We start from the raw sequence: 22,332 nt of genomic DNA on the forward strand, positions 1-22,332 counted from the left end.
ATTCCCAGTCTGGGGCAGGAAATGCACAAGTGTGCCTGGAATGCTTACACCAGAGAGCAAGCAAGGTCATTGTCAAAAGGTCGTATCTAAGGAACTCAGGAGACCCTTTGAAGCAGCTCCACTATAATAATATTCAAAATAGAAACAAATTTTAGTAGTTGCTTCTTGAAAATACTAGGGAAAGAACTCATTATTTTAAAAAGTGGGAAATTTTCAAAGAGGAATCAAGCATTTTTCTTGGCTGTACTATGAGAACTGTACCTCAGAATATCAACTGGGAAGTATATTCGCTAAAAAGAAAAACACAAACTGCATCTGACCAGGCCTCTAAATTTACCTACAACTCTCCAAGAAATACAAGTAATGGAGGAACTTGTCAAAGTATACTACGGTGGTCTGAAATAACAAAATTCAGACTTGAAAACTCTGAAGGATAAACATATGATTTAACAAATAAATTCCAAGGGAGAAAGGGATAACCTATAGGCAAAAAGAGAATTAAAAGACACAAAAATCAATGAGAATATATGAGCCTTATTTAGCTCTTTGATGTGAACAATTTTTTTTTAAATGTCTAAGTCAATCAAGGAACTCAACACTGTCTAAACTTTTGATGCTATTAAGAACTTAATATCTTTTTAGGTGTGAAAATGGATTTGTGCTTAGGTTCTCTTTCTTTAAAAATCCTATTTTGAAGTTATACACTGAATTATTGAAATATGAATTAATACAGCATCTGGGATTTGCTTCAAAATAATCTGAAAGCAAGGGGAGACAACATAAAGGGGGAGCAGATTAAATAAGATTGGCCATAAATTGATGATTGTCAAAGCTGAGAGATGCATACATGCGGGTTTTTAATACCGTTTTTTCTACTTTTGCTTGTGTTTGAAATTTTCCATAATAAAAAGGCTTTTTTTTTTTTTTTTTTTTTTTTTAAAGCCAGTGCCTCTTTCATATGGAATGGACAAATTATCTCCCATCAAATCTCCATTTAACTTCCTTAGACAGAATCCCAAGGAATATGCTTTGACTCAAGGTCTGAAGGGTTTTTCATGGAATCGAAAGAAAGCCCAAGTCCTGAGATGGGTGCTTTCAAGCGCTTCATGACAAACATTCTCCAGTGTGCAAGAGGGTTTTCAGGAGTGGGCACAGAGCACTAGCTCATAGAGAGGCAGATACTTAAGCCAGCCGTCTGAAAGAAAAGTCCAGCAACTTGTTACAAAGCAGCACATTGCAGTTGGACAGATACAAGGTTTGGAGTTGTTCTTAGCATGCTTTGCAACCTTGGGCAAAGAACTTCAACTCTCTGGGCCATGTTTGCTCATACGTAAATTAGGAATCATTACATATAAATTTCCTAACATGATTCCTGGCACATGAGTGCTAGCTATAATGCTTACTGTTTAAGTGTTTACTTAGCTTACTGTTAACCATAATTTGTGACTTAACAATGCTTCTGAGATTCTCTACCTAGATTTCCAAATTCAAGTCTTGCTAGAATATAGAGCAATATTCCTTTTTACGAAGAAAACATTTTAACAGCCATATATTATTAACATTTTTCATCACCAGGAGAAGAGTTTTTAACAACCCAAGCCATGTCACTGCAATCCCATTGTTAATGGGCATATTTGTCACCACAGAAACGCACGGGTTGTTTTCTGTTCTTCTGCCTTACTAAACAGAGGTTCTACCCACCCACAAGATGAAACAAACTGCAGAATTTCCCTTAATGGATTCTCCCTGAAGTTAGAATTTCTCAAGTCAGCACAAATGTAAGAAGAAGAAAAAAAAAAGTCCATTTCTTTAGGCAATAAGCCATTACTTTAAGAATAAATTCTTTATTAACTTCTGAGATAAGGTTTACATCTAGACCAGCAGTTTCCAGGATTTTGTAACTAGATTTTTTGGGTAATGCTTAGCAGTCCACATAACTTTCGTGGCAGTCCACCTTCTTGCCTAGAGCTTTCATTGACAGAAAAATCAATCAGCAATATTTTCAACTTTACTTTTCTAAACCATCGCCTTGGGATATGACCCATTTCATTTTCTCCTCAATTTCAGAAGAACTGAGTATTGACTGCATGAATTATATAGCTGTGGACTATGTTAGTGGAAGGTAGCAAGGCATAAGCATTATGTGATTATAAATTCTCTGATGACCACAAATCAATTTCCCTCCTCATTAGTCCGTACTTACCCACTAGCACAGTGATGACCTTGTTGCTGGCATATTGTTCTATCTCCCGCAGCCACTCAGGAAGGCAACGGAAGGATTCCTCACAGGTTATGTCATAGGTGAGGATCAAGGCGTTGGCGCTTCGGTAGTAACTCTGGGTAATGGACCGAAATCTTTCTTGACCTGCTGTGTCCCAGATCTGAAGCTGTAAAGGGGTAAGAGAAAGATCGGGTTGGAGAAGCAGAAAAGAGAGCGTTGCCTTGCTTTAGTTTAGAAATGGAAACACCTCACTCAATTTCTTGGTTATTTTCTGCCCTAAGAAACAAACCAACCAACACACACACATACACACACACACACACACACACACACACCCCAAAAAACAAACAAACCCAAAAAACAAAACACCACTTTTTAAAAAAAATAATGTGGTAGGTATATCTGGTTAGGGAGAGGGGCTTACTTTGTTTTTGGGTTTTTTTTTTCCCCCTTTATTATGTTACCTAAGAATTTCTTTCATTCTTTAATTTAAAAAAAAAACTTACTGTGAGGTGCCTGGGTGGCTCAGTCGGTTACGTGTCTGCCTTTGGCTCAGGTCATGATCCCAGGCTGCTGGGATCAAGTCCATCGGGCTCTCAGCTGGGAGCCTGCTTCTCCCTTTCCCTCTCGCCTCCTCCCCAGCTTGTGCTCTTTCTCTCTCTTGCTCACTCTCTCTCTCAAATAAATAAATAAATAAAATCTTTTAGAAAAAAATTATTGAGCATTTAGTATGTATCAAGCTCTAAGCATTTTACATGTAACATACTCAGTGAAGTAGGTACTATTACTCCACTTCTCACATGAGGAAACAGGCACAGAGAGATGAATTAAGTTGCTCAGTGTCTCACAGCCAATATGTCCCAGAGCCAGTTTAACCAGGCTATTGTGGTCCCAGAGTTCATGCTCATAGCTACAATAATGTATTACAAATGTCGGGATAGAGAGCAAGCTGTCGTTCTGTGACTGCTGGCACTTCAGGCAACAACTGGAGCTGAAGAACATCCAACCTCAACCACCTTTTCCAGATCAAAACTCAAAGGACTCTAATAAGATATTATCTTTGTTAATGAAAATGGGAACGATGCCATGGCAGATAAAATAATACCCCTCCACCATTTTTAAGCTCTGAGACCGTGGGCAAGTCACCTGATCTCCAGGTTTCAGGGGTTTCTTTTCTTTTTTTCTTTTTTTTTCTTTTAAGATTTTATTTATTTATTTGACAGATCACAAGTGGGCAGAGAGGCAGGCAGGGGACGGCAGGGAGGTGGGGAGCAGGCTCCCCACTGAGCAGAGACCTCGATGCAGGACTTGATCCCAGGACCCTGAGATCATGATCTGAGCCGAAGGCAGAGGCTTAACCCACTGAGTCACCCAGGAATGCCAGGGATTTCTTTATAAAAAGATGTTAGTAATATCCAAGCCTATTGGAGGCATTTTTCTGAAGTCACCTACCAGTTATAAGACCTAACAACTGATGGTTCTAATAATAAAGAAGAAAATAAAAAACATTTCTCCCCAGATTTTCCTGCACAGAGCAGAAGACTACAAAGAGAGCCGTACTCCAGAGCCTTCTGAGTGCAGGACAAGAAGGCATTGAGAAATAACATCAACAGTAAGAATGTTCCCTTCTAAACTGCATAAACTTCATGTCACAAAATGGATTCACCTCCATTAAGAGAACATCATTGCTTCAAGGAAAACCTTCTGGAACATTCAAATTGGGCCAGGTTCCTCATCCCCACCTCTCACCCCCACATAGTCTCTTCTGCAACCCATCCTGTAATTCTCCCTCATAGCACTTAACACACTTGAATCATTTATTTGTAATAATATGTTTGATAACTGTCTTTTTCACTAGACTGAGAGCTTCCTGAAGGGGAAATGGTCCATTTTATTCACAGAATCCCCCACTCCAAATAAAGTGCCTGCCTGGCAGACAGTAAATGTTCACATACGTATTGCAGGTCTCATTTAATCTTTACAACAATCCAGGGAGGTAGGCGGGTTTACGCCTCGCCTTCACCTACTCACTGGCTACCCACAAGGCTGGGACTGGGACTCCAGGTTTTCTATGCCCAGTTGAGGATGCATCCCACCACCATGCTGCCTTTGCCCCCAGAGACTGATTTTGCTATACATCTGCATCCAAAGAGGATGAGTTAGTTGGTGTCACCCTCTGTTCATACCAGTGTAGCTGGGAAGACTAATGAGGGACCAGTGGTCCCTAGCCCCGAGCAGTGGCACAAGGCTCTCCTTTGATCTGAAGTCGCAGCTGCTCCTTATGATGTACGTGAAAGTCTGTGTGTGCTGAAGGCGACCATACAGATGTTATGGCTTTGGCTGGGACAAAAGCTATTTCTCTGCTCTGCTTTCAACCTAGGGACATGGTTCCCCTCTGCCAGGATGTCTCTTTAGGACAACAGACTATTGTTTTCATACCACAATGAGCCTTGAAAAACACTTGTCATTGAATCTAATACTGTCAATCATCAGAAATCACTATGTTCTCATGATTGGCACATCTTGAGAACAGCTCTGAGGGTTAAAACCACTGAAATATTTTCTAGAAGGCAGCCATGGGCTTTCTAACTGTTCTTATCTCCAGCAGGGGAGACACTGTTCGCCTACACTCTTTTTTTTTTTTTTAATATTTTATTTATTTATTTGGCAGACAGAGAGAGAGGAGGAAGCAGGCTCCCTGCAGAGCAGAGAGCCCAACGCGGGGCTCGATCCCAGGACCCTGGGGTCATGACCTGAGCCGAAGGCAGAGGCTTTAACCCACTGAGACACCCAGGTGCCCCTGTTCGCCTACACTCTTAGCACCTTTAACTTCTCTCTCCTATCTTACTGTTGCAATCCCGCACTACAGTCCCAGGTGCACTTGAGTGCCTCTGTGCCAGAGGGAGGACTTGGAGGGCAAGGGCTGCCTCTTACTGAACCTTATACCCCAGTGCCTTCCTAACAGAGTATGGTACATGGTGGACACATGTGAATAATGGCTAGCTGCATGAAAAAAGGATGGCGGAAGGACTGGCTAATTCTGCTTAAATGACTAGTAGGATATTAAAGCGGATTTCACAGATAAAATGTTTGAGCTAGGGGACAATGAGTTCCTAGAGGGCAAAACTGCGTCACCTAACACAGTGCTTGGCATGCATCATCTACTCTACCGCAGGAGGGATAGATGGATGAATGGAAGGACAGATGGTCAAATGAGTAAATATATGTGCACATGTTCAAGACGTTCTTATCTATGCAATACATACCTGATTACAAAGACAGCCAGCAAGCCTTCTCTTTATAAGTACTCTCCTAAGGTTACAGTGTTGTAGGCTCAGCTTAAAGTTTTACTTGTTTCTTGTTTGTTTGGTAGACTTTTTTTAAAAAAAAATGGACAGGAGAAAATTCTACATCTGTTTTAATTGCATTGTCTACTCAAGGTCATTTCAAAAGGCGGACCACGTTAAGAGAAGGGCCTCAACTTTGCCTTTACTGACTTGGAACTAAGGCTTCACTGCCACAAGAATGTTTCTAATACCTTCGATTCCCTGCCTTCAATCCTGGAAGCTGTCTGCAAAGGAACAGAACTGAAGAGGGGAAGCCAAGACGGGGAGGTGAGAAGTCAGGAGAGAGGCCTGGGGTGTGGGGCTGCCTTGGCCTTCACCAGGCAGGTGATCCCACACACGCCCCCAGTGACTTCTCTTTCCCATCCTGTGGGATCACCTCTGTGATCACCTGTGAGTCCTCTATGGGACTCCGAGAACCCCAGCAAACTACTTGCAAAAAGACACTTAAAACATCACTGAGAAGAGGGATTCAGTAAAGGTTAAAGAACCAGGACAACAATGAGCCAACAACTGTGTCCCTAGTGAAGCTTGGGCAGCTCTAGCCTCGTCCACAGAAAGACTAAAGACATTGCTCCTCACGCATCCACGTGGTAATGAGGCCCTTGGATCAATGGGGTTGAGGAGGGTCATTCTAGATCTTGGTTCCACATAAATGGCTAGAAAGAAACTCTAGCATATTAATTAGGACTCATTAATATAGGAGATTAACCAACTCTTACTTTTTAAAGATGAAGGTCCAGAGACCTAAAGAGGTGAGAGGACAGGAACTGTGCTGTGGACGAGGAGAAGAGTGAGACACAAACCTCGTTCCTGAGGAGGCTGGGGTCTCACGGTAGCATTGGAGGTTATGAAAAGATGGATTTTTAGCTGAGTGTAATACGTGCTTAACAATGAGGTTATGGTTTGCAGAAAATGGAATGAATGTAATCCCTGAACCTGGGGATTCAGAAAAGAAAAATAAGCCTGTTCTTTAACAGTGGGGACCATTTCTTATTCACCCCTATTCATTCCCAGGGCCTGGCACATGGGAGGCACTAACATTTGTGGTCAAAGGAATGAACTCACACAGATATGTATATGACCAGGAAACCTTCTGGAAGTAAAATGCCTGCAACATTAGTTATCTTTACTCAACTCCTAGGGGTGGCGATCACCTCCAACCTGCTGCAAGGATGGTTACAAGTGGCTCTTCCTGCCAATGCTTCCTGGATGGACACTATGGTCTCCTTCCTACCCCCACTCCCTAGCTCCTTCTCCCCACCTGAATGCATGATTTTTCTGAGTTTTCTGGTTGGCACTGACTTGGATTTCACACCCTGCTTTGTTTTCCAGGGTCCCTAGCTCTCCATTCACTATTGTATTCGGTGTGGATGTCTCTGCAGAAGGAACCACTTTGAAGAGTCAGGGCTGGAAGAGACATTGGGAGTGCTTCTGTCCCCCGACTTGGGAGCCTCCCTACACACTTCTCTGTGTGTCTCTGAAATGTGGCAAGAGCATGCTGGAGCCTCTCTGCCCTTCCCGTGGCATATGAAGGCAGGACTGCAGGTACTAGGTATGGGAGAAGGGTACAAAAGACATGGATTTAAAGCCTTGGGGTGCTTAGGTTGGGATCTAGTTAGAAAACAGATGCCACAGTTTTCACTGTGCTGCTGATGCCAGGGACACTGCTTTTTGCCCTGCGACTCAGCTCTGAAAGATCTGACCATGGAATTTCACTAACTCTGAGAGGCAGGTAGAGCACAGAGCCAAAGATAGCCTCTCTCCCCTCCTTCCAAGTAACTCAGTCCTAGGCCATATTTCTCCCCATCACCTTCCTCCTGTCCTGGCTTCAAAGTGACAGGCTTAGTGCTTTCATCCTCTTCTCTCCTGGCAGGGGAGATCCCAGGGAGGAAGAGGATGTGCTAGCTCACAAAACTGGTTCAGATCCTGTCTACCTCCCTTCCTAACTGTGCAGCCATGGATAGGTAAGTGGCTGAATCTCTCTGAAACCTGTAAAAGGAAGATAACTTACCATTTACCTCACAGGGGTTACAGTGAGGAATAAGTTAAATAGGACAGCTCATATAAAAGCACCTAGCAGTGCGACGGACGTATTAGGTGCTCAATAAACACTATCTCCCTTCTCCCATTACCAGACATACCATGGTTCTTACAGGTACCAAACTGTCCAGAGGCCATGGGGGGAAAGAGAGAGATCATGGATCCTTCCTGGATCTCTCCTTTATGGTCTCTCCTTGTTACCAATAGCGGTATGGTGGGAGACACAATAATTCCCATAGGTGATTCATATGACCAAATGACCCAGAACGAATGTGGGCATCAGTGGCCTCTCTCATGGGATCACTGTTCTTAAGAGGTAGCACTGCTTATTGGCCCAACTCCGGAGCTCCCAATTTTGGGGATTTGTTCCTTGTTTTTATATAAGCTCTGACATGACAGGAGACAGGACCAACTTGCCTTAGACCTTCTCTCTCTGTCTTCCCATCTTTAAGTGCAACATCTACAAAGGAATAGAAGAACTCTGTTTGGAAATACGTTACTGTGGCTGAATATATTATTTTCAATGTGGGTTTCAATTAGGAGATTTAATAAGTGTTACGATAACACTACTTCTTCTCAGGAAATGAAAGCCTTATTGAACACTTATCATCTTACCTTGACTTTTTCACCATTAATCTCCACCGTCTTAATCATAAAATCAACTCCAATTGTGGCTCCTTGTCCTGGGGGGAAAAGACCCTGAAGAGGACATAAAGGAAAATAATTAAGCAAATCTTTCAATTAAATGAAATTCTCTCCCCTCTCCTCCCTCACCACGCATCACCACCAGCCCCTTCCTTTGGCTGAGTTGTGAACTCTGGTTAGTGTCATGGGAGCCATGTTGAATTTAATTTTGTATGTATGCTTTGAGGGGAGGAGGAAGGAGGGAGAAAGTAGGAGAGAGGAATGCTAAAAGAAGAAAGAGTGAAATGGGGAGGAAGACAGAGAAGGGGAAGGGAGAAAACTGGGAAGGGGCAAGGGAGCCCCATTCCAAAACTGAAATAGAACTCAGACACAAGGATAAGAGCATGAAGCCATAGGGATGAGATCAGGATTGTCAGAAGAGGAGCAAAATGGATAGGTACTCCCAGAGAGGTAAATCCTAGAAGATTAAAACTGGTTATCAGCCTAAGGCATGAACCACTGACATGAACAAACAAACAAGAACACGCTACGGGAAACATGAACGAGACTGAAGCTTTTGAATTTTCCTCTGCTCTGAGGGTGAGAACTACTTCCCTCAGTGCAATGTACCACACATGTAATTACATGAAACTGGGGCCCTTGACACTGGGAAAATCATGGAAGAAAATAAAATCATTCAGGGAGAAAGTAGGAACAGTACTAAAAACCAGGAGTCTGGAGGAGCTCTGTGTGTGGCCTCAGGCAAATCAGTCCCCCTCTTCCGGCCTCAAATTCAATGAGCATTCCAAAACAAAACAAAACAAAGCAAAAAGCTCTACTTCAGACTGGCAGCTGAGCTAGAAAGATAGGATTTTAGCAAAATTACATGTACTGCTGGTATATAATTTTTCCTGTAGGCTTAGGCAGGGACTTGGGAGGTGGGAAGGAATTCTAATAAGGAAGAGTTCTTCGCCTAGTTTCTATTCCCTCTTCACTTATAACGAGAATTGCCAGAAATTAAAGTAAAAGGGACTCTATGAGCTCTGGCAGCTAAGATTGGGGCATCTTTAATTAAGTCTATTCCCTAACAAGAGAGTTCTTTAATTAAAGTTTGAACTTAAGACTGAGCTTCAAACCCACAGAAAATATTCCATTGCATGTTCTGCAAAAGATGTAAACATAAACATTCATAACTGTACTTACAAATATTGAATCAATTTTCCTCTATTTTGGTTTGGCTCAAACACAAGGCTGCCAAGTTTCGAGTTTATCGCTCCAGCTGTTTTGCAGTCTAATAAATTCCAAAAAATAAAACAAATCCTTCCCAATGTCTCCCCCATCATTTTGTTCCCCAGCTCCTCATGTCTCAAAAAATGCTGAATCCAGTTCATTTTAACTGAGTGCTAAATAACAAAACCAAACATAATACTGTTTGGGGGGAGTTAAAGGGCTGGGAGGAACAAAAAGCAGAAAAGAAAGGGGGTGGTGTGCTTATCGGCAAAAATTAGTGTTCAAAAGTGGAAGCATTTTTACCTTTAATGACAAACTTTATGCTTTTTTTTTTTAAGATTTTATTTATTTATTTGACCGACGGAGATCACAAGTAGGCAGAGAGGCAGGCGGGGGGGGGGGGGGGGGGGGCGGCGGGAAGCAGGCTCCCTGCTGAGCAGAGAGCCCGATGCGGGGCTCGATCCCAGAACCCTGGAATCATGACCTGAGCTGAAGGCAGAGGCTTTAACCCACTGAGCCACCCAGGTGCCCCAACTTTATGCTTTTAAAGAGAAAAGCCAGATCCCTATGGTCTCAGAGGTTAGGACACCGAAAATAAAAAGAATCAGGCCAAGAAGCAGGAGACGTGGGTTCTAATCCTAGCCTCGCCACTAACAGGATGCATGACGCTAAGGAGTCATTTCATCCCTGCAGACCTCAATTTCTCAACTGTAAACCGAGAGGAGGGACTGAATAATCTCTCAGGGATCTTTCCTTAGATAATAAAACAAGGTCAAGGGAACTTTTGATAACAAAGAGACTAAAAACTCCTCCACAGCTCTGCAGGCTTGTCTTCCTGCCAAAAGCAGAAAAGATTACTGGTAGGTGGAAGTAAAACCAGCTGGAGTTTCCAGTGTCACAGCCTGGTGGCTGACAAAGCGCGGATGCCTGGTAGCTTCTTACTTTTGATTTCACCAGGCCAGGGCTTAGTAAAAAGCACGAGTTCTCTTGTGGGTTCGTGTACCCTGGGAAAAACCCTGGCATTTCCCAAGGTGACTCTCTGCCCTAAAGCTGTCTGTGTTATCCTGTCCAGTTCTGCACAGAACCACAGACTGTCAGCGCTGGAAGTAGCTTTGCAGGTCACCAAGCCCGTCCTATGTGGCAGGGAGGCACGGAGGCCGGCCACAGGAGGGAACTGAACCCAGGCTCACAGGACGGGCCAAAGCAGAGCTGGGACCAGGACTTGAGTCTCTCCGCACTCCAGCTGGTGGTCTTTCCACAGGACCCCGCCGTCCCCTGCCCTAGCAGAGCTAGGCTCAGTGCTCCCACCTAACACTTGATGCAAATGCAAGTTGCAGGCATGATAATTCTGAAAAGGATGCCATTCATATTTTTCCAGGAAAACACTAAAGAAGGTCAACTTCAGAATGATTTGTCACTCATTTCTGTATAAAAACAGGCATGTAATCTCTGGCAGTAATTCTCAAAAGGGCAGCCCCAAAGGGAACTTGTACTTAGATCATATGATAAGGGCTCAATCCAGAGGGAACATTTAATTTCGTTCAGAGAGTCCTTCGCTCTTCTTGCTTCATTCCCATTTAATAGACTTAAAAGCATCAGCATATTTGGTTCTAAACCACAGTGATTCACTCAGTTGCCTGGGAGGATGTGAGAGGGCATAGGCAGGGGGTTCGGTTTAATTTGTATTTGAGTTTTTAAAAAAATTACTACTTGGGTTTAGTCTGAAGTCCAGATTCATGTGTTAACATCTTTAGATTATTGACTGATAATCTATTTTAATCTAATAATCTGTTTTTTATAGTATACACTGAAAGCAAAACCATTTGCTCCTTTCGTAAAGGAAGCACACAAGGTGGGGGAGGACTGGTGGTGACCCCCAGAGCCAGACTCCCTAAAGATGGCTGAAAAAACTTGAGCCAGGCTATAAAGCCAGTGCACTCTCAAAGGGCACATTAAGAACCAGCAGCCCATGGGCGCCTGGGTGGCTCAGTGGTTTAAGCCACTGCCTTCAGCTCAGGTCATGATCTCAGGGTCCTGGGATCGAGTCCCACGTCGGGCTCTCTGCACTGAAGGGAGCCTGCTTCCCTCTCACTCTCTCTGCCTGCCTCTCTGCCTACTTGTGATCTCTCTCTGTCAAAATTAATAAATAAAATCTTTAAAAAAAAAAAATAAAAAAATAAAAAAAAAAAAAAGAACCAGCAGCCCAGAGGCCAGCGCTGGGACCAGCCCTCCATTCTCCAACCTAACCCCTAACCCCACAGGTTAGAGGGAGAAACCCAAACCCGGACTTCCAAATTCTCTTACCTGAGTGAATCGTCGGACTAGGCACGTCTTCCCCACACCAGCATTGCCAATTAAAACAATTTTAAACAGGAAATCATAATCTTCCATACTCATTTACACAGCTGCAAGGCAAACACAGGCAGGAGTGAGTGGGGCCTGGTCAGACTTGCCCACAGCGCTCAAGCTGCGCCAGACTGGTCTCCTCAGGAACAACAGATCTGACCCCTGGGAAGAGCAATTTAATGCCTCCCTCTGGTGATCTCGACACTGAGAGAGGAACACAGGTGTTTGGTCACAGATGAACTTTACTCCTTCCCAGTCACCTCATGCCACACAGAGTATATGACACAAATGTCCTTTCACCCGGTAACCTTTATTCTTCCAAGTCGTCAGGTCACCGGTCACTCCTGTGGTAAGATCTATTTTCTTTCAGCATGGAAGGAGAATACAAGCCTGTGTGCAGACAAGCTGGGGGTGCAAGGGAGCAGGAACAAAGGAGAGCCCATCCAAAGCTTCAAGGCAGTTTATGTGCACGTGGTGTGTGCCTATGGGAAGAATGCCAAGGGACCGGGAGACAGAACAAAAGGGAAGGAGCTAGAAAGAAACCTTTCAGTCCCCTGCACATCCCAGGTGTCTTGGGGTCCTAACCATGGGAGTTATGGCCATCTTCCCCCTACCAACACCCCTAATGCTGCAGCAGGTGCCTTCTGCTCATTCCTATGGGCTGTGGCATGTGCCACGTCCTCTGCCCAGGATGCCCTCCCTCCCACCTTTTGGTGCCACCAAGTCAATCCTGTAAAGCCCAATGAAAGCACCTCTTTTCCTCTGACTTTTTCACCGCTCTTCACCAAATAAAGTGAAACACTTTCATCATTCCTCTGTCCTTGAACTTCAAAGGTCTGCCTCATCCTTGAGGGAAGGGACTGTATTTTTCAGCTCTATTTTCCTCACCCACGTGTGGGACAGTAATATTTAGTAAGTGTGTACTCTGTAGAATTAAAGAGTTAATTAATAGGCCTATTGCTTAAGTGTAGGCCTTAGTTTCTCCAATTGTGATAAAAAGAATATTACATGCTCTGTCTACCTCAGAGGACAGTTGTAAGGATTTTTTAAAAAACTATGAAAGAGCCTTGGTACCCACAAAGCTCTATCCTGGTGAAACCATTATTGTCTCTTGAGAACCTACTACAGTACTGTGCTAATCGTGGTAGGAAATACAGGGAGATGAGCTAGTCCGGCCCCCGAGACTAATGTGAGAAAAGTTAAACAACAACCACAGAGTTAAATACAATTCAAACCAGGAGTGGAGCTCATTTCATAAGGTGCAGGCAGAACAAGCCTGTGGACTCTGGAGGAAGAGAAGGAAAACCCGTGAGCCCAGGAGGTGAAGGGAGAGCTAGAAGAAGCTCCCAGGGTCACTCCTACCAGCAGAGCTGAAGCTCAAGTGACTTCAGGTTCGCAGGTTCGAAAGAGAGCCCAGTGCACGGGGACCAGTCAAGTCGCTGGGGGAGCAGATCCCTATGTGCACAGATGCTTTCTGTGTGGGTTTTAACTTATCTTTGGAAAGATGCCTGACAACCAAGCCAACACGCATGTGGCAACTCATGGGGTTCTCTCTCAGTTTGCTGGGACTGTGAAGGAAAAACAGTTCTCTGTCAAGAATCTGGGGCCATAAGCAGTGTTGAGTTCACTAATGTGCCAGGCACTACACTTGGCACCTGAGGGGTATTTCCATTTGTTTTTACAAGTCTTTGAGGCTGGTATTTATTACTCTGTTACCTATTTTACAGGTAAGTAAACTGAGGGGAGCCTAGAGTCATAAAGCTAATAGCCAGAGGTCAAGGTCAGAAGGCCTATGGTGTCACCAAAAGAACTCCAGCCTTGGAGCTAGAGAAACCTAGATTCAAATCCTGACTCTACTATCTTCTTCTTCCTCTTTTTTTTTTTTTTTTTTTTAAGATTTTATTTATTGGGGCGCCTGGGTGGCTCAGTGGGTTAAGCCTCTGCCTTCAGCTCAGGTCATGATCTCAAAGTCCTGGGATCAAGACCCGCGTCTGGCTCTCTGCTCAGCGGGGAGCCTGCTTCCCCTCCTCCCCCTCTGCCTGCCTCTCTGCCTCCTTGTGATCTCTGCCTGTCAAATAAATAAATAAAAGAAAAGAAAAGAATTTATTTATTTATTTGACAGAGAGAGACACAGCGAGAGAGGGAACACAAGCAGGGCTAGTGGGAGAGGGAGAAGCAGGCTTCCCGCTGAGCAGAGAGCCCGATTCAGGGCTCGATCCCAGGACCCTGGGATCATGAACTGAGCCAAAGGCAGGCGCTTAAGTGACTAAGCCACCCAGGCGCCCCTCCACTATCTTCTAAGTCTATGCCTCTGGGTAAGTGAAAACTTTTTGGACCCTCAACTTCCCCATCAACAAAATGGGGCTAATAACACCTTTATCACAGAGCTGTGATGCTTCAAGGGATTACTGTCCCCCAAGGACAGTACCTGGCTCTTAGTCACCCAGACTCCTCAATATGACAGCAGTTTTTCATGGTCAGTCTCCCACCTTTACTGTCAGCCCCTACCTCTCACCACTCTGCTCACACTCTGTGCTCTAGGCTCACTGGACTTCTTCAGTTCCTGAAATGCCATAGGAGTGCTTTCCCCTTCAGACTTTCACAAATACTGTTCCTTCTGCCCAGAACATGGGACACAACCTCCCCTCGCCACCTCCAGCCCAACTAACTTTGAGTTCTCCTTTCAGTTTCACTTAAACGTCTCTCTAGTATGCTCCTTTGACCTGAGAGGAGGCCGACCCCCTGCCATAAGCTCGCATGTTACACTTCCCCATCTCACAGTCATACTCAGCATGCTTTCCTGTACTTGTTTATGTTTATCTGTCTTATGCTCCAAGCCCATCCCTCAGCACTTCCACCCTACACACACACACACACACACATGCACACGCGCACACACACGTGCATGACTGTGAGCAGCATGGAAGCAATGATGTGTCTGGTGGAGTCCCCATTCCTAACCCCTCTCCATCATTGTCACTGTCATCCTTGCCACTATCATCATCATCATCATCATCATCATCATCATCATCATGTCATTCTGTATTATTAACTCATTTAATCCTCATAACACCCCTAACAGGTGGACACTATTAGCATCTGAATTCTGAATATTGAGGCACAAGAGAAGCTAAATAAGTCACAAAGGGGGGGCGCCTGGGTGGCTCAAGGGGTTAAAGCCTCTGCCTTCGGCTCAGGTCATGATCCCAGGGCCTGGGATGGAGCCCCGCATCAGGCTCCCTGCTCAGTGGGGAGCCTGCTCCTCTCTCTGCGTGCCTCTCTGTCTACTTGTGTTCTCTGTCTGTCAAATAAATAAATAAAATCTTTAAAAAAAAAAAAAAACAGTCACAAAAGGTCCCACTTAACTGGTGGAGCCTAGGTCCAGCCCCCGTCGACGTCCTTGACACAATACCCATAGTTGCCTTTCTCAACGCCTGGCTTACGGCAGAAGCTTAAGAAAGATCTGATGAGCTGAATGCTAAAGGACGAGCACTCCATAAAATCTGATTTCCTTTTTCCCTTCCTCTCTGGCTTCATATACAAAACTCTTCCCACCACCCTGTAGTAGTTTAAATAAGAATCAAGGACAGACTCTAGATAAAGACTCCGGGATGTGGAATGTTAATTAAAATTCAAGAAAGCTGTTAAAAGTGACAAGAAAATAAAACTCAGGGATAGGGACAGGGATAGCAGGAGGACAGGAGGCTCTGTGGGCCCCACATGGACCACAACTGATGGCTTCCATTGGCCAGTGAACAGGGAGCCCAGGCCTGGACAGCATCCTTCTGTGCTCAGAGGCTTGCCACACATTTACTCCTCCATCTTTGGCAGAAGTCAAAGACAAAAAGCAGAGAATTCAGAGGAGAATGTCCAAAAAGAAAGGCCTGAGAAAAGGGCTCCTAAGGGGTTTTACAGTGCCCAAATTCTGCACCTTCAGGAAAAGAAGGGGAAGAGTTAGGTGGTCTGAGTCAATGCTCAGTCAGGTCTCCTGTGGCCACCAGCTGCAGAGAAAGCCACAGAAGACAAGTTAAGGCTTCCCTCCTTTCCATAAGAAATAACTTTGATGCTCTGCTGAATGTTATGGCATTTTTTGCTTGTGTCTTTGTGTGTTTAATAAACCTCTGGGGGAAGTGTTTGGTCTCTTTAAAAATCAGGCCGTCTGTGACAAAGGCTGATAAACTTTGCATTACCTGCGGTGGTTACTGTTCTGTTTCTAAGAAGAAACACACGGCTCCATGAACAGCCCACAAGATTCTCTGAAAACTCTGAGGAAGCCCTGCTGATCGGGAAGTAAGGTAACAGCTCAGGCGTCACCAGTGACTGTGGGATAAGTCAGCATCCCAGGAGCAGCCACTCAGAATCAGCGAGTGCCACAGAGCCCTAAATTGACAACAAAAATTATATATACCTTGTCTGGGGTACCAACATGTCATAACACCTGCTACTGACCAAGCACTATTCTAAGGGATTTTACATACTATCATTGTTAATAATAATCATCACTGACACTTATTCAATGCTTATAATGCACCAGGCACACTTCTGCATGTACTCATTTAATTCTCACAACAACTCTATGGGGTAGCTATTATTACCATCACCGTCCCCAGCTTCCTGGGGAAACTGAGGCATGGACAGGTTATCCTGAAATCTCACGGCTAGTTAGTCTTAGGACCAGGATTCAAATCTAGATCCTTCTGACTCCAAAGTCTGGCTCCTCCTAAAGTAGGAGCTGCTGTCCCCTGCCCTATGGTAGACAGCACTGCTGTACTATCATAAGAGCTGAGGTACAACTGAATGGAAACCCCACCCCTGTGAGCTGCAATATTCTAGAATCTCCCTCCCCTTGTAGCAGCACACCCACACTGATAGGGCCAACACAAAATGATTCCAGATCATACAAGCACTGCTCCTCATCGTGCCTTCCAAGCCCAGGTCTCTGGGGATGCTGACCTTCCCCCAAATGCCACTCCCACAATTCATTCATCCATGTAACTAAGTACTGGGCATAGAGGCAATAAACAGGAATGCTACTCAGATGAACCAGCAAAACCCCAAACATCAGAATCACCACAATAGCTCAACATGAATGGATGTATGAATAAGATTCAAAAAAGGAAAGATAGATGAGGATAAGAAAAGAATGAGTTTAGGGGCACCTGGGTGGCTCAGTCAGTTAAGTGTCTGACTCTTAGTTTCAGCTCAGGTCATGATCTCAATGTCTGGAGATCAAGCCCCATGTTGGGCTCTGCAATGGGCATGGAGCCTGCTTGGGTTTCTCCTTCTTCCATCTCCCTCAGCCCCTCCCTCTCCTAAAAAAAAAAAAAAAAGAAAGAAAGAAAGAAAAGAAAAAAAATGAGTTTAGAAAAGATATAGGAAACAAGATGTACTATGGAAAAAAAAATCTAAAACAATGTGATTTTGGTAACATAAACCATTTATCAAAGTGACCTTTAAAAAAAAAAACCAAAACGACACTGTATTCACTGTTGCACATCAGTACATTTCTCCCCCTGCCCTTCAGGGCTCAGTACAACAGATAAAGTCAAGGATTCTGGTGAACAGAGGCCTAATCCCTCCCCAGCCCTGCTCCAGAAAATGATATTTGGAGGACTTGTCCTTGTCCAAAGACCATGTGTCTCACTAAATCCTTTTCCCTTTCAAGGCCTCAACCTTGAAGAGTAAACTGAAGGGGTTGGGTGAATAGGCACCACGGTCCTTCTGAAAGCAGCATGTGCTGCCACTCTCTCATACCAAAGAGGCAGCATGGGGACTGACCTCCAGAGACCTGGGTTGGGGGCACCTGGGTGGCACAATCGACTGAAAGTCCATCTCTTGGTTTAGGCTCAGGTCATGGCCTCAAGGGTTGTGGGACAGAGCCCCATGATGAGTCACACAAGGCTCCCCTCAGCAGGGAGTCTGCTTGAAGATTCTCTTCCTCTGTCTGTCTGTCTGGCTCTCTCTCTCTCTCAAATAAATAAATAAACCTTAAAGAAGAGAGAGAGACCTGGGTCTGCTGAAGAGCTATATAAAGTTTCCTCATCCATAAAATGGGGATAATAGAATCTATTATCATTGAACTGCTTGAGAGGCAAAGAAGATAATACATGGAAAGTGACATTTAAAAAATACAATAATCAAATGAAATATTTGACAAGAGTTATATATACTGATTGCAGAAAATACAACCAAACAAAATGGAAGAGAAAATAATTTGTAATCTCTTTCCCTAAGCAAATCCCTTCTTGGGGATAATTATAGTTAACATTTTGGTATACATCCTTCTAGGTTTTTTTGTTTATATACACTCACCTGTATGTATGTAGATTTTTAAATGTATGGATTTTAAAAACAAAAACAATTATAACATTATACAATATTTTTTTTTTTGTTTTCTATAGTGCGGTATTTTCCCCAAACCCCCCAAATTAAAACTCATGGTATGCCAACAGAACTGATTACCAAAGACCCTCAGTGTTCACTCAATATTTGCTCCTATGACCCTAAATACCCAAGAAAGGGTGGCAAGAAGATAGATAGCTTCACAGTGATACAATTTCGAGAAATATTGAACACCAGAACCCAATCTTAAAGACTTAAAAGTTCAAAAAATTCGCATAATGAAGAAAACTGATTTTGTTTAACGTAGAATTCACCAAATGTGATTTTTAACTGAGAATTCTTTTCTTATATCACACCTCCTAACAAAAATGTATCTAGCTACTAGGGCTCCATGAAACATCAGTATAGTAAATGTTATTTTACAGCACTTGAAATCAGGGTTGCCACCCAGGGAGGGTTGTTACACGAAAGAAAATAAAATAAAGGAAGAGAAGGAAAAGGAAGGAAAAAGGAAGGGGAAGGGAGAAAGAGGACACCCAGATAAATTTCAGATAGCAACAAATACATTTTGATATTATAAGTTTGTTCCAAATACTGCCTGGGACATATTTTTAGTACGTAAATATAACCCAAATATTACATGGGACATACTTATACTATAAAGTTATTAGTTGTTTATCTGAAATTCAAATTTACTGTGCAATCCTACCCAGAGAATATCAGAGTAGTCAGATTACTAGAAACAGAGGCCCTAAACAAAATCTCACACCTACCCAGAAGTTGTGGAGGGAGGTCAGCAGGGCATGAGAAACAAGATATGCCTGATGGGGGCGCCTGGGTGGCTCAGTGGGTTAAGCCGCTGCCTTCAGCTCAGGTCATGATCTCAGGGTCCTGGGATCGAGCCCCACATCGGGCTCTCTGCTCCACGGGGAGCCTGCTTCCTCCTCTCTCTCTGCCTGCCTCTCTGCCTACTTGTGATCTCTCTCTGTCAAATAAATAAATAAAATCTTTAAAAAAAAAAAAAAGATATGCCTGATGAATCCAAAACCATAAGGGAGGAATAAAGAAGGGCAACAAGTAACATCTGTAGAAGGCATTACTGAGCATGGGTACTTTAGAATCTAGGCCAGACTCCAGGGACCAGGCTCAGCCTGGCATACAGCATGCTCTGCAGGGGAGTTTCTCCTCCTCGACGGTCTCAGAGCAACTGTGGCCTTTCCTCCCAGTCCATCTCCACATGTGCACCTGCCTGGTGGAGGGGGTGTGCTCTATGCATCTGCTGCCCCTGCTGTCCTTAAGGCCAAGGACCATGCTTCAGAAAGACACTCATGTCAGCATATTCAGGGCCACGTTCAAGTAGACACTGAATTCAAAGTGTTTGATCTTTCACTCTAACAAGGTTCTGTCTCAGGAAGCTCATTAGTGCTTAATTACTAGAAGGCAATTACTAAACATTACTATAATCAACTACTGCAAGCTCACTTGCTTTACATAAGCTGCTAATTTCATGTTATTGCAAGTTAATTATTCTCCTTGGCCAGGGATGTCAAACACCCACCTGGGCCATGGCTGCTCCTCATTCAGCAGGCCATAATCTCCAGCATTCTGACGCGGGCTTTTACCGTTCACAAAATGTAGTCACAGACATGATCTCATCTGCACCTGCCAACAATCTCATGAGTTGCTTCTTATCATTCATTATGCAAGTGAGGCACAGTACTAGTGGGTTGCAACGTGGCCTCTCCATCCTAGCCACGGAGGATGTAAGGAATTTACATTCTATCATTATTTATTTATTTATTTATTTATTTATTTATTTATTTATTTGACAGAGATAGAGAGACAGCGAGAGAGAGGGAACACAGAGAGAGACAGGGAGAGAGGGGGAACACAAGCAGGAGGAGTGGGAGAGGAAGAAGCAGGCTTCCTGCTGAGCGGGGATCCTGATGCAGGGCTCCATCACAGGACCCTGGGATTATGAACTGAGCTGAAGGCAGACGCTTAACAACTGAGTCACCCAGGCACCCCTACATTCTATCATTCTTGATACCAATAATCACAGCTGAGGCTTATTCAGTGCTTATTATGTGCCTGGCGCTCTTCTTCATGTATGTACTCATTCAAGTTTCACAACAATCCTGGGAGGAGGTACTATTATTATTATTATTATTATTATTATTCCCAGCTTACAGAAAAGGACACCATAAGCTTCCATCAAAATCACACAGCTAATGAGTAAAACTGCCAGGATTCAAAACCCACGTCTTTCTGGGTAAAAATTAAGTTGGAACTCTATCTCACTCCTTATACTAAAATAAATTCCAGATGGATTAAAGATTTGGATTTTGAAAAATGAAAACATAAGAGTACTAGAAGAAAGCATGGTGTATATAAAATCTTAAAGTGGGGAAGGCTTTCTAAGAATTACTCAAAATCAAGGCCATAAGACAAAGAGATCGACCAATTTGACTACAGAAGTTTCAAAAAAAACTCTTCATGGCAGAACAAGAAAAAATGAACTGATTAAAATATCTGAAATAAATATATAACTAAGGACTAATTTCCTTAAATGCTTTAAGAGTTCCTACTAATCAATAAGAAAAATTGAATAAATCAATAGAAAAAAATGGACAAAGGACACAAGCAGATAGCTTATAAGACAGGGAAGAAAAATGAAACTTAAGTACTTTTTAAAATGACCAGCTTTACTCCTGAGAGTAAATTCAGCTCTAATGTATAATTAATAATTATAAATTTAAACAATTAAGATTATAATTATAAATATTATTTTAAACAAGATGGTAACTTGTAATGAAAACTATAATGAATTCAAAAGCAGAAGCCATTTTTCACTCCAGATTGGCAGAGTTCCCTCTGTGAAGGAGAGGGTAGGGAGAAATGGGGTACGGTATGCCACTGGTAGGAGGTAAATCAATCCAACCTCTGTGGAAGGCAATATTGATTTACAACTAAAAAGGCTATTACAAACCCTCTGATCCAGCAATTCCACTTCTCGGAATCTATTCTACATTTACATAATATAGGCACACAGAGACACATGTAGTAGGATATTCATTACCACGACATCTGTACTAGCAAATATGAAAAACAACCTTATAGTCCCTCCGCAGGAAAACGGTGGTAATATTATGAAAACTATACATCAGTATACCGTGCAGCCTGCCGTGGACATCTGCAAGATGCCTTAAGTGAGAGAAGCAAGGAGGAAAATGGTATGCATGGTATGAAAAGGGGTCATTCAGTTGTTTATCTGCATAAGCATAAAACATCTCCAGAAAAAGGCACGACAGTAGTTGCTTCTGGGGAAGGTGTCATATCTAGCTGTAGGAAGGAGGGTAACTTCCAACTCTTACATTGTATTCCAACCTTCTACTCAGTCTGCAGCGCTTGCAAGGCAAGACAGTTTTCCTAACACAGTGAGAGAAGTCTCTATTTAAAAAAAAAAAAAATCTGTTTCGGGTGCTCTGTTTCTATCTTTCAGTCTTTCTCTTTGCTCTGCTGCACCCCTGCACATGACAGGGAAGGAATGTCCTCCTCGCCTGTGGGGCTGCCCTTCCCCACTCACTGTGTGTGCTGCTGCTTTCTCTGCTAAACCGTGTCCCAGTCCAGGAAAAGCCTACACTGTGGACTCACTCTTTCATACCAACTTCCCTCAGGACCCAGCCTCCATCGCATGGCAGCCAAAACCAGCCAACAGAACCACAGTCTGAACAATTTCACCAGTAAAAACAAAACTCTCCCACATTTTGTATCATGAATCGTAGCTCAGAAATAACTGCCCTCTGACACAGAATCCTCCTGAGGAAGGAGGAGGAGCCTATCATTTTCTCCCCATTTTACAGAAATGGGCTTGGAAATCAGGAGTGACTTGCCTCAGGCCACACAGCACGTGAACAACAGAGCCATAAGGGCACACACCCAGTCCCCTGACTCTAACTCAGAGCTGCCACCAGGACAAACAAGCTCTGCAAATATAAATCCCTACTGGGCAAGGCCACAGGCACAGCACCAAGGGAGGCTGCCACAATGGCAGCACAATTTAGCTCCACAATGGGAGGGAGCTAAAAAGCAGCCCTTGGGAATATTTTTTTCAGAGTGAAAAAATTAAAATTAAAATTAAAAAATAGGCCTGAGATCTCCATAATCAAACATTTTATTTTA

The 22,332-nt window shown here is 43.5% G+C and overlaps 1 protein-coding gene across 3 annotated transcripts in view; it reads right to left on the reverse strand.

Annotated features, from left to right (window-relative positions):
* Positions 1–22,332, reverse strand: part of RAB30 (RAB30, member RAS oncogene family) — a 77,475-nt gene that overhangs the window by 6,499 nt on the left and 48,644 nt on the right. For 2 of the 3 annotated variants that reach the window (XM_046016603.1, XM_046016605.1), the window contains exons 2-4: positions 11,767–11,867; positions 8,224–8,307; positions 2,204–2,387 (exon numbers count right to left, since the gene is read on the reverse strand). In XM_046016603.1, the coding sequence (XP_045872559.1) occupies positions 2,204–2,387; positions 8,224–8,307; positions 11,767–11,859 (361 nt within the window). In that variant the 5' untranslated portion in view covers positions 11,860–11,867. Of the gene's footprint in view, positions 1–2,203; positions 2,388–8,223; positions 8,308–11,766; positions 11,868–17,596; positions 17,607–22,332 lie in introns of those variants that run through there. The other variant, XM_046016604.1, reaches the window with a different exon arrangement.

This window comes from Meles meles, chromosome 8, assembly GCF_922984935.1.
Source record: "Meles meles chromosome 8, mMelMel3.1 paternal haplotype, whole genome shotgun sequence".
Classification (NCBI taxonomy): Eukaryota; Metazoa; Chordata; class Mammalia; order Carnivora; family Mustelidae; genus Meles; species Meles meles.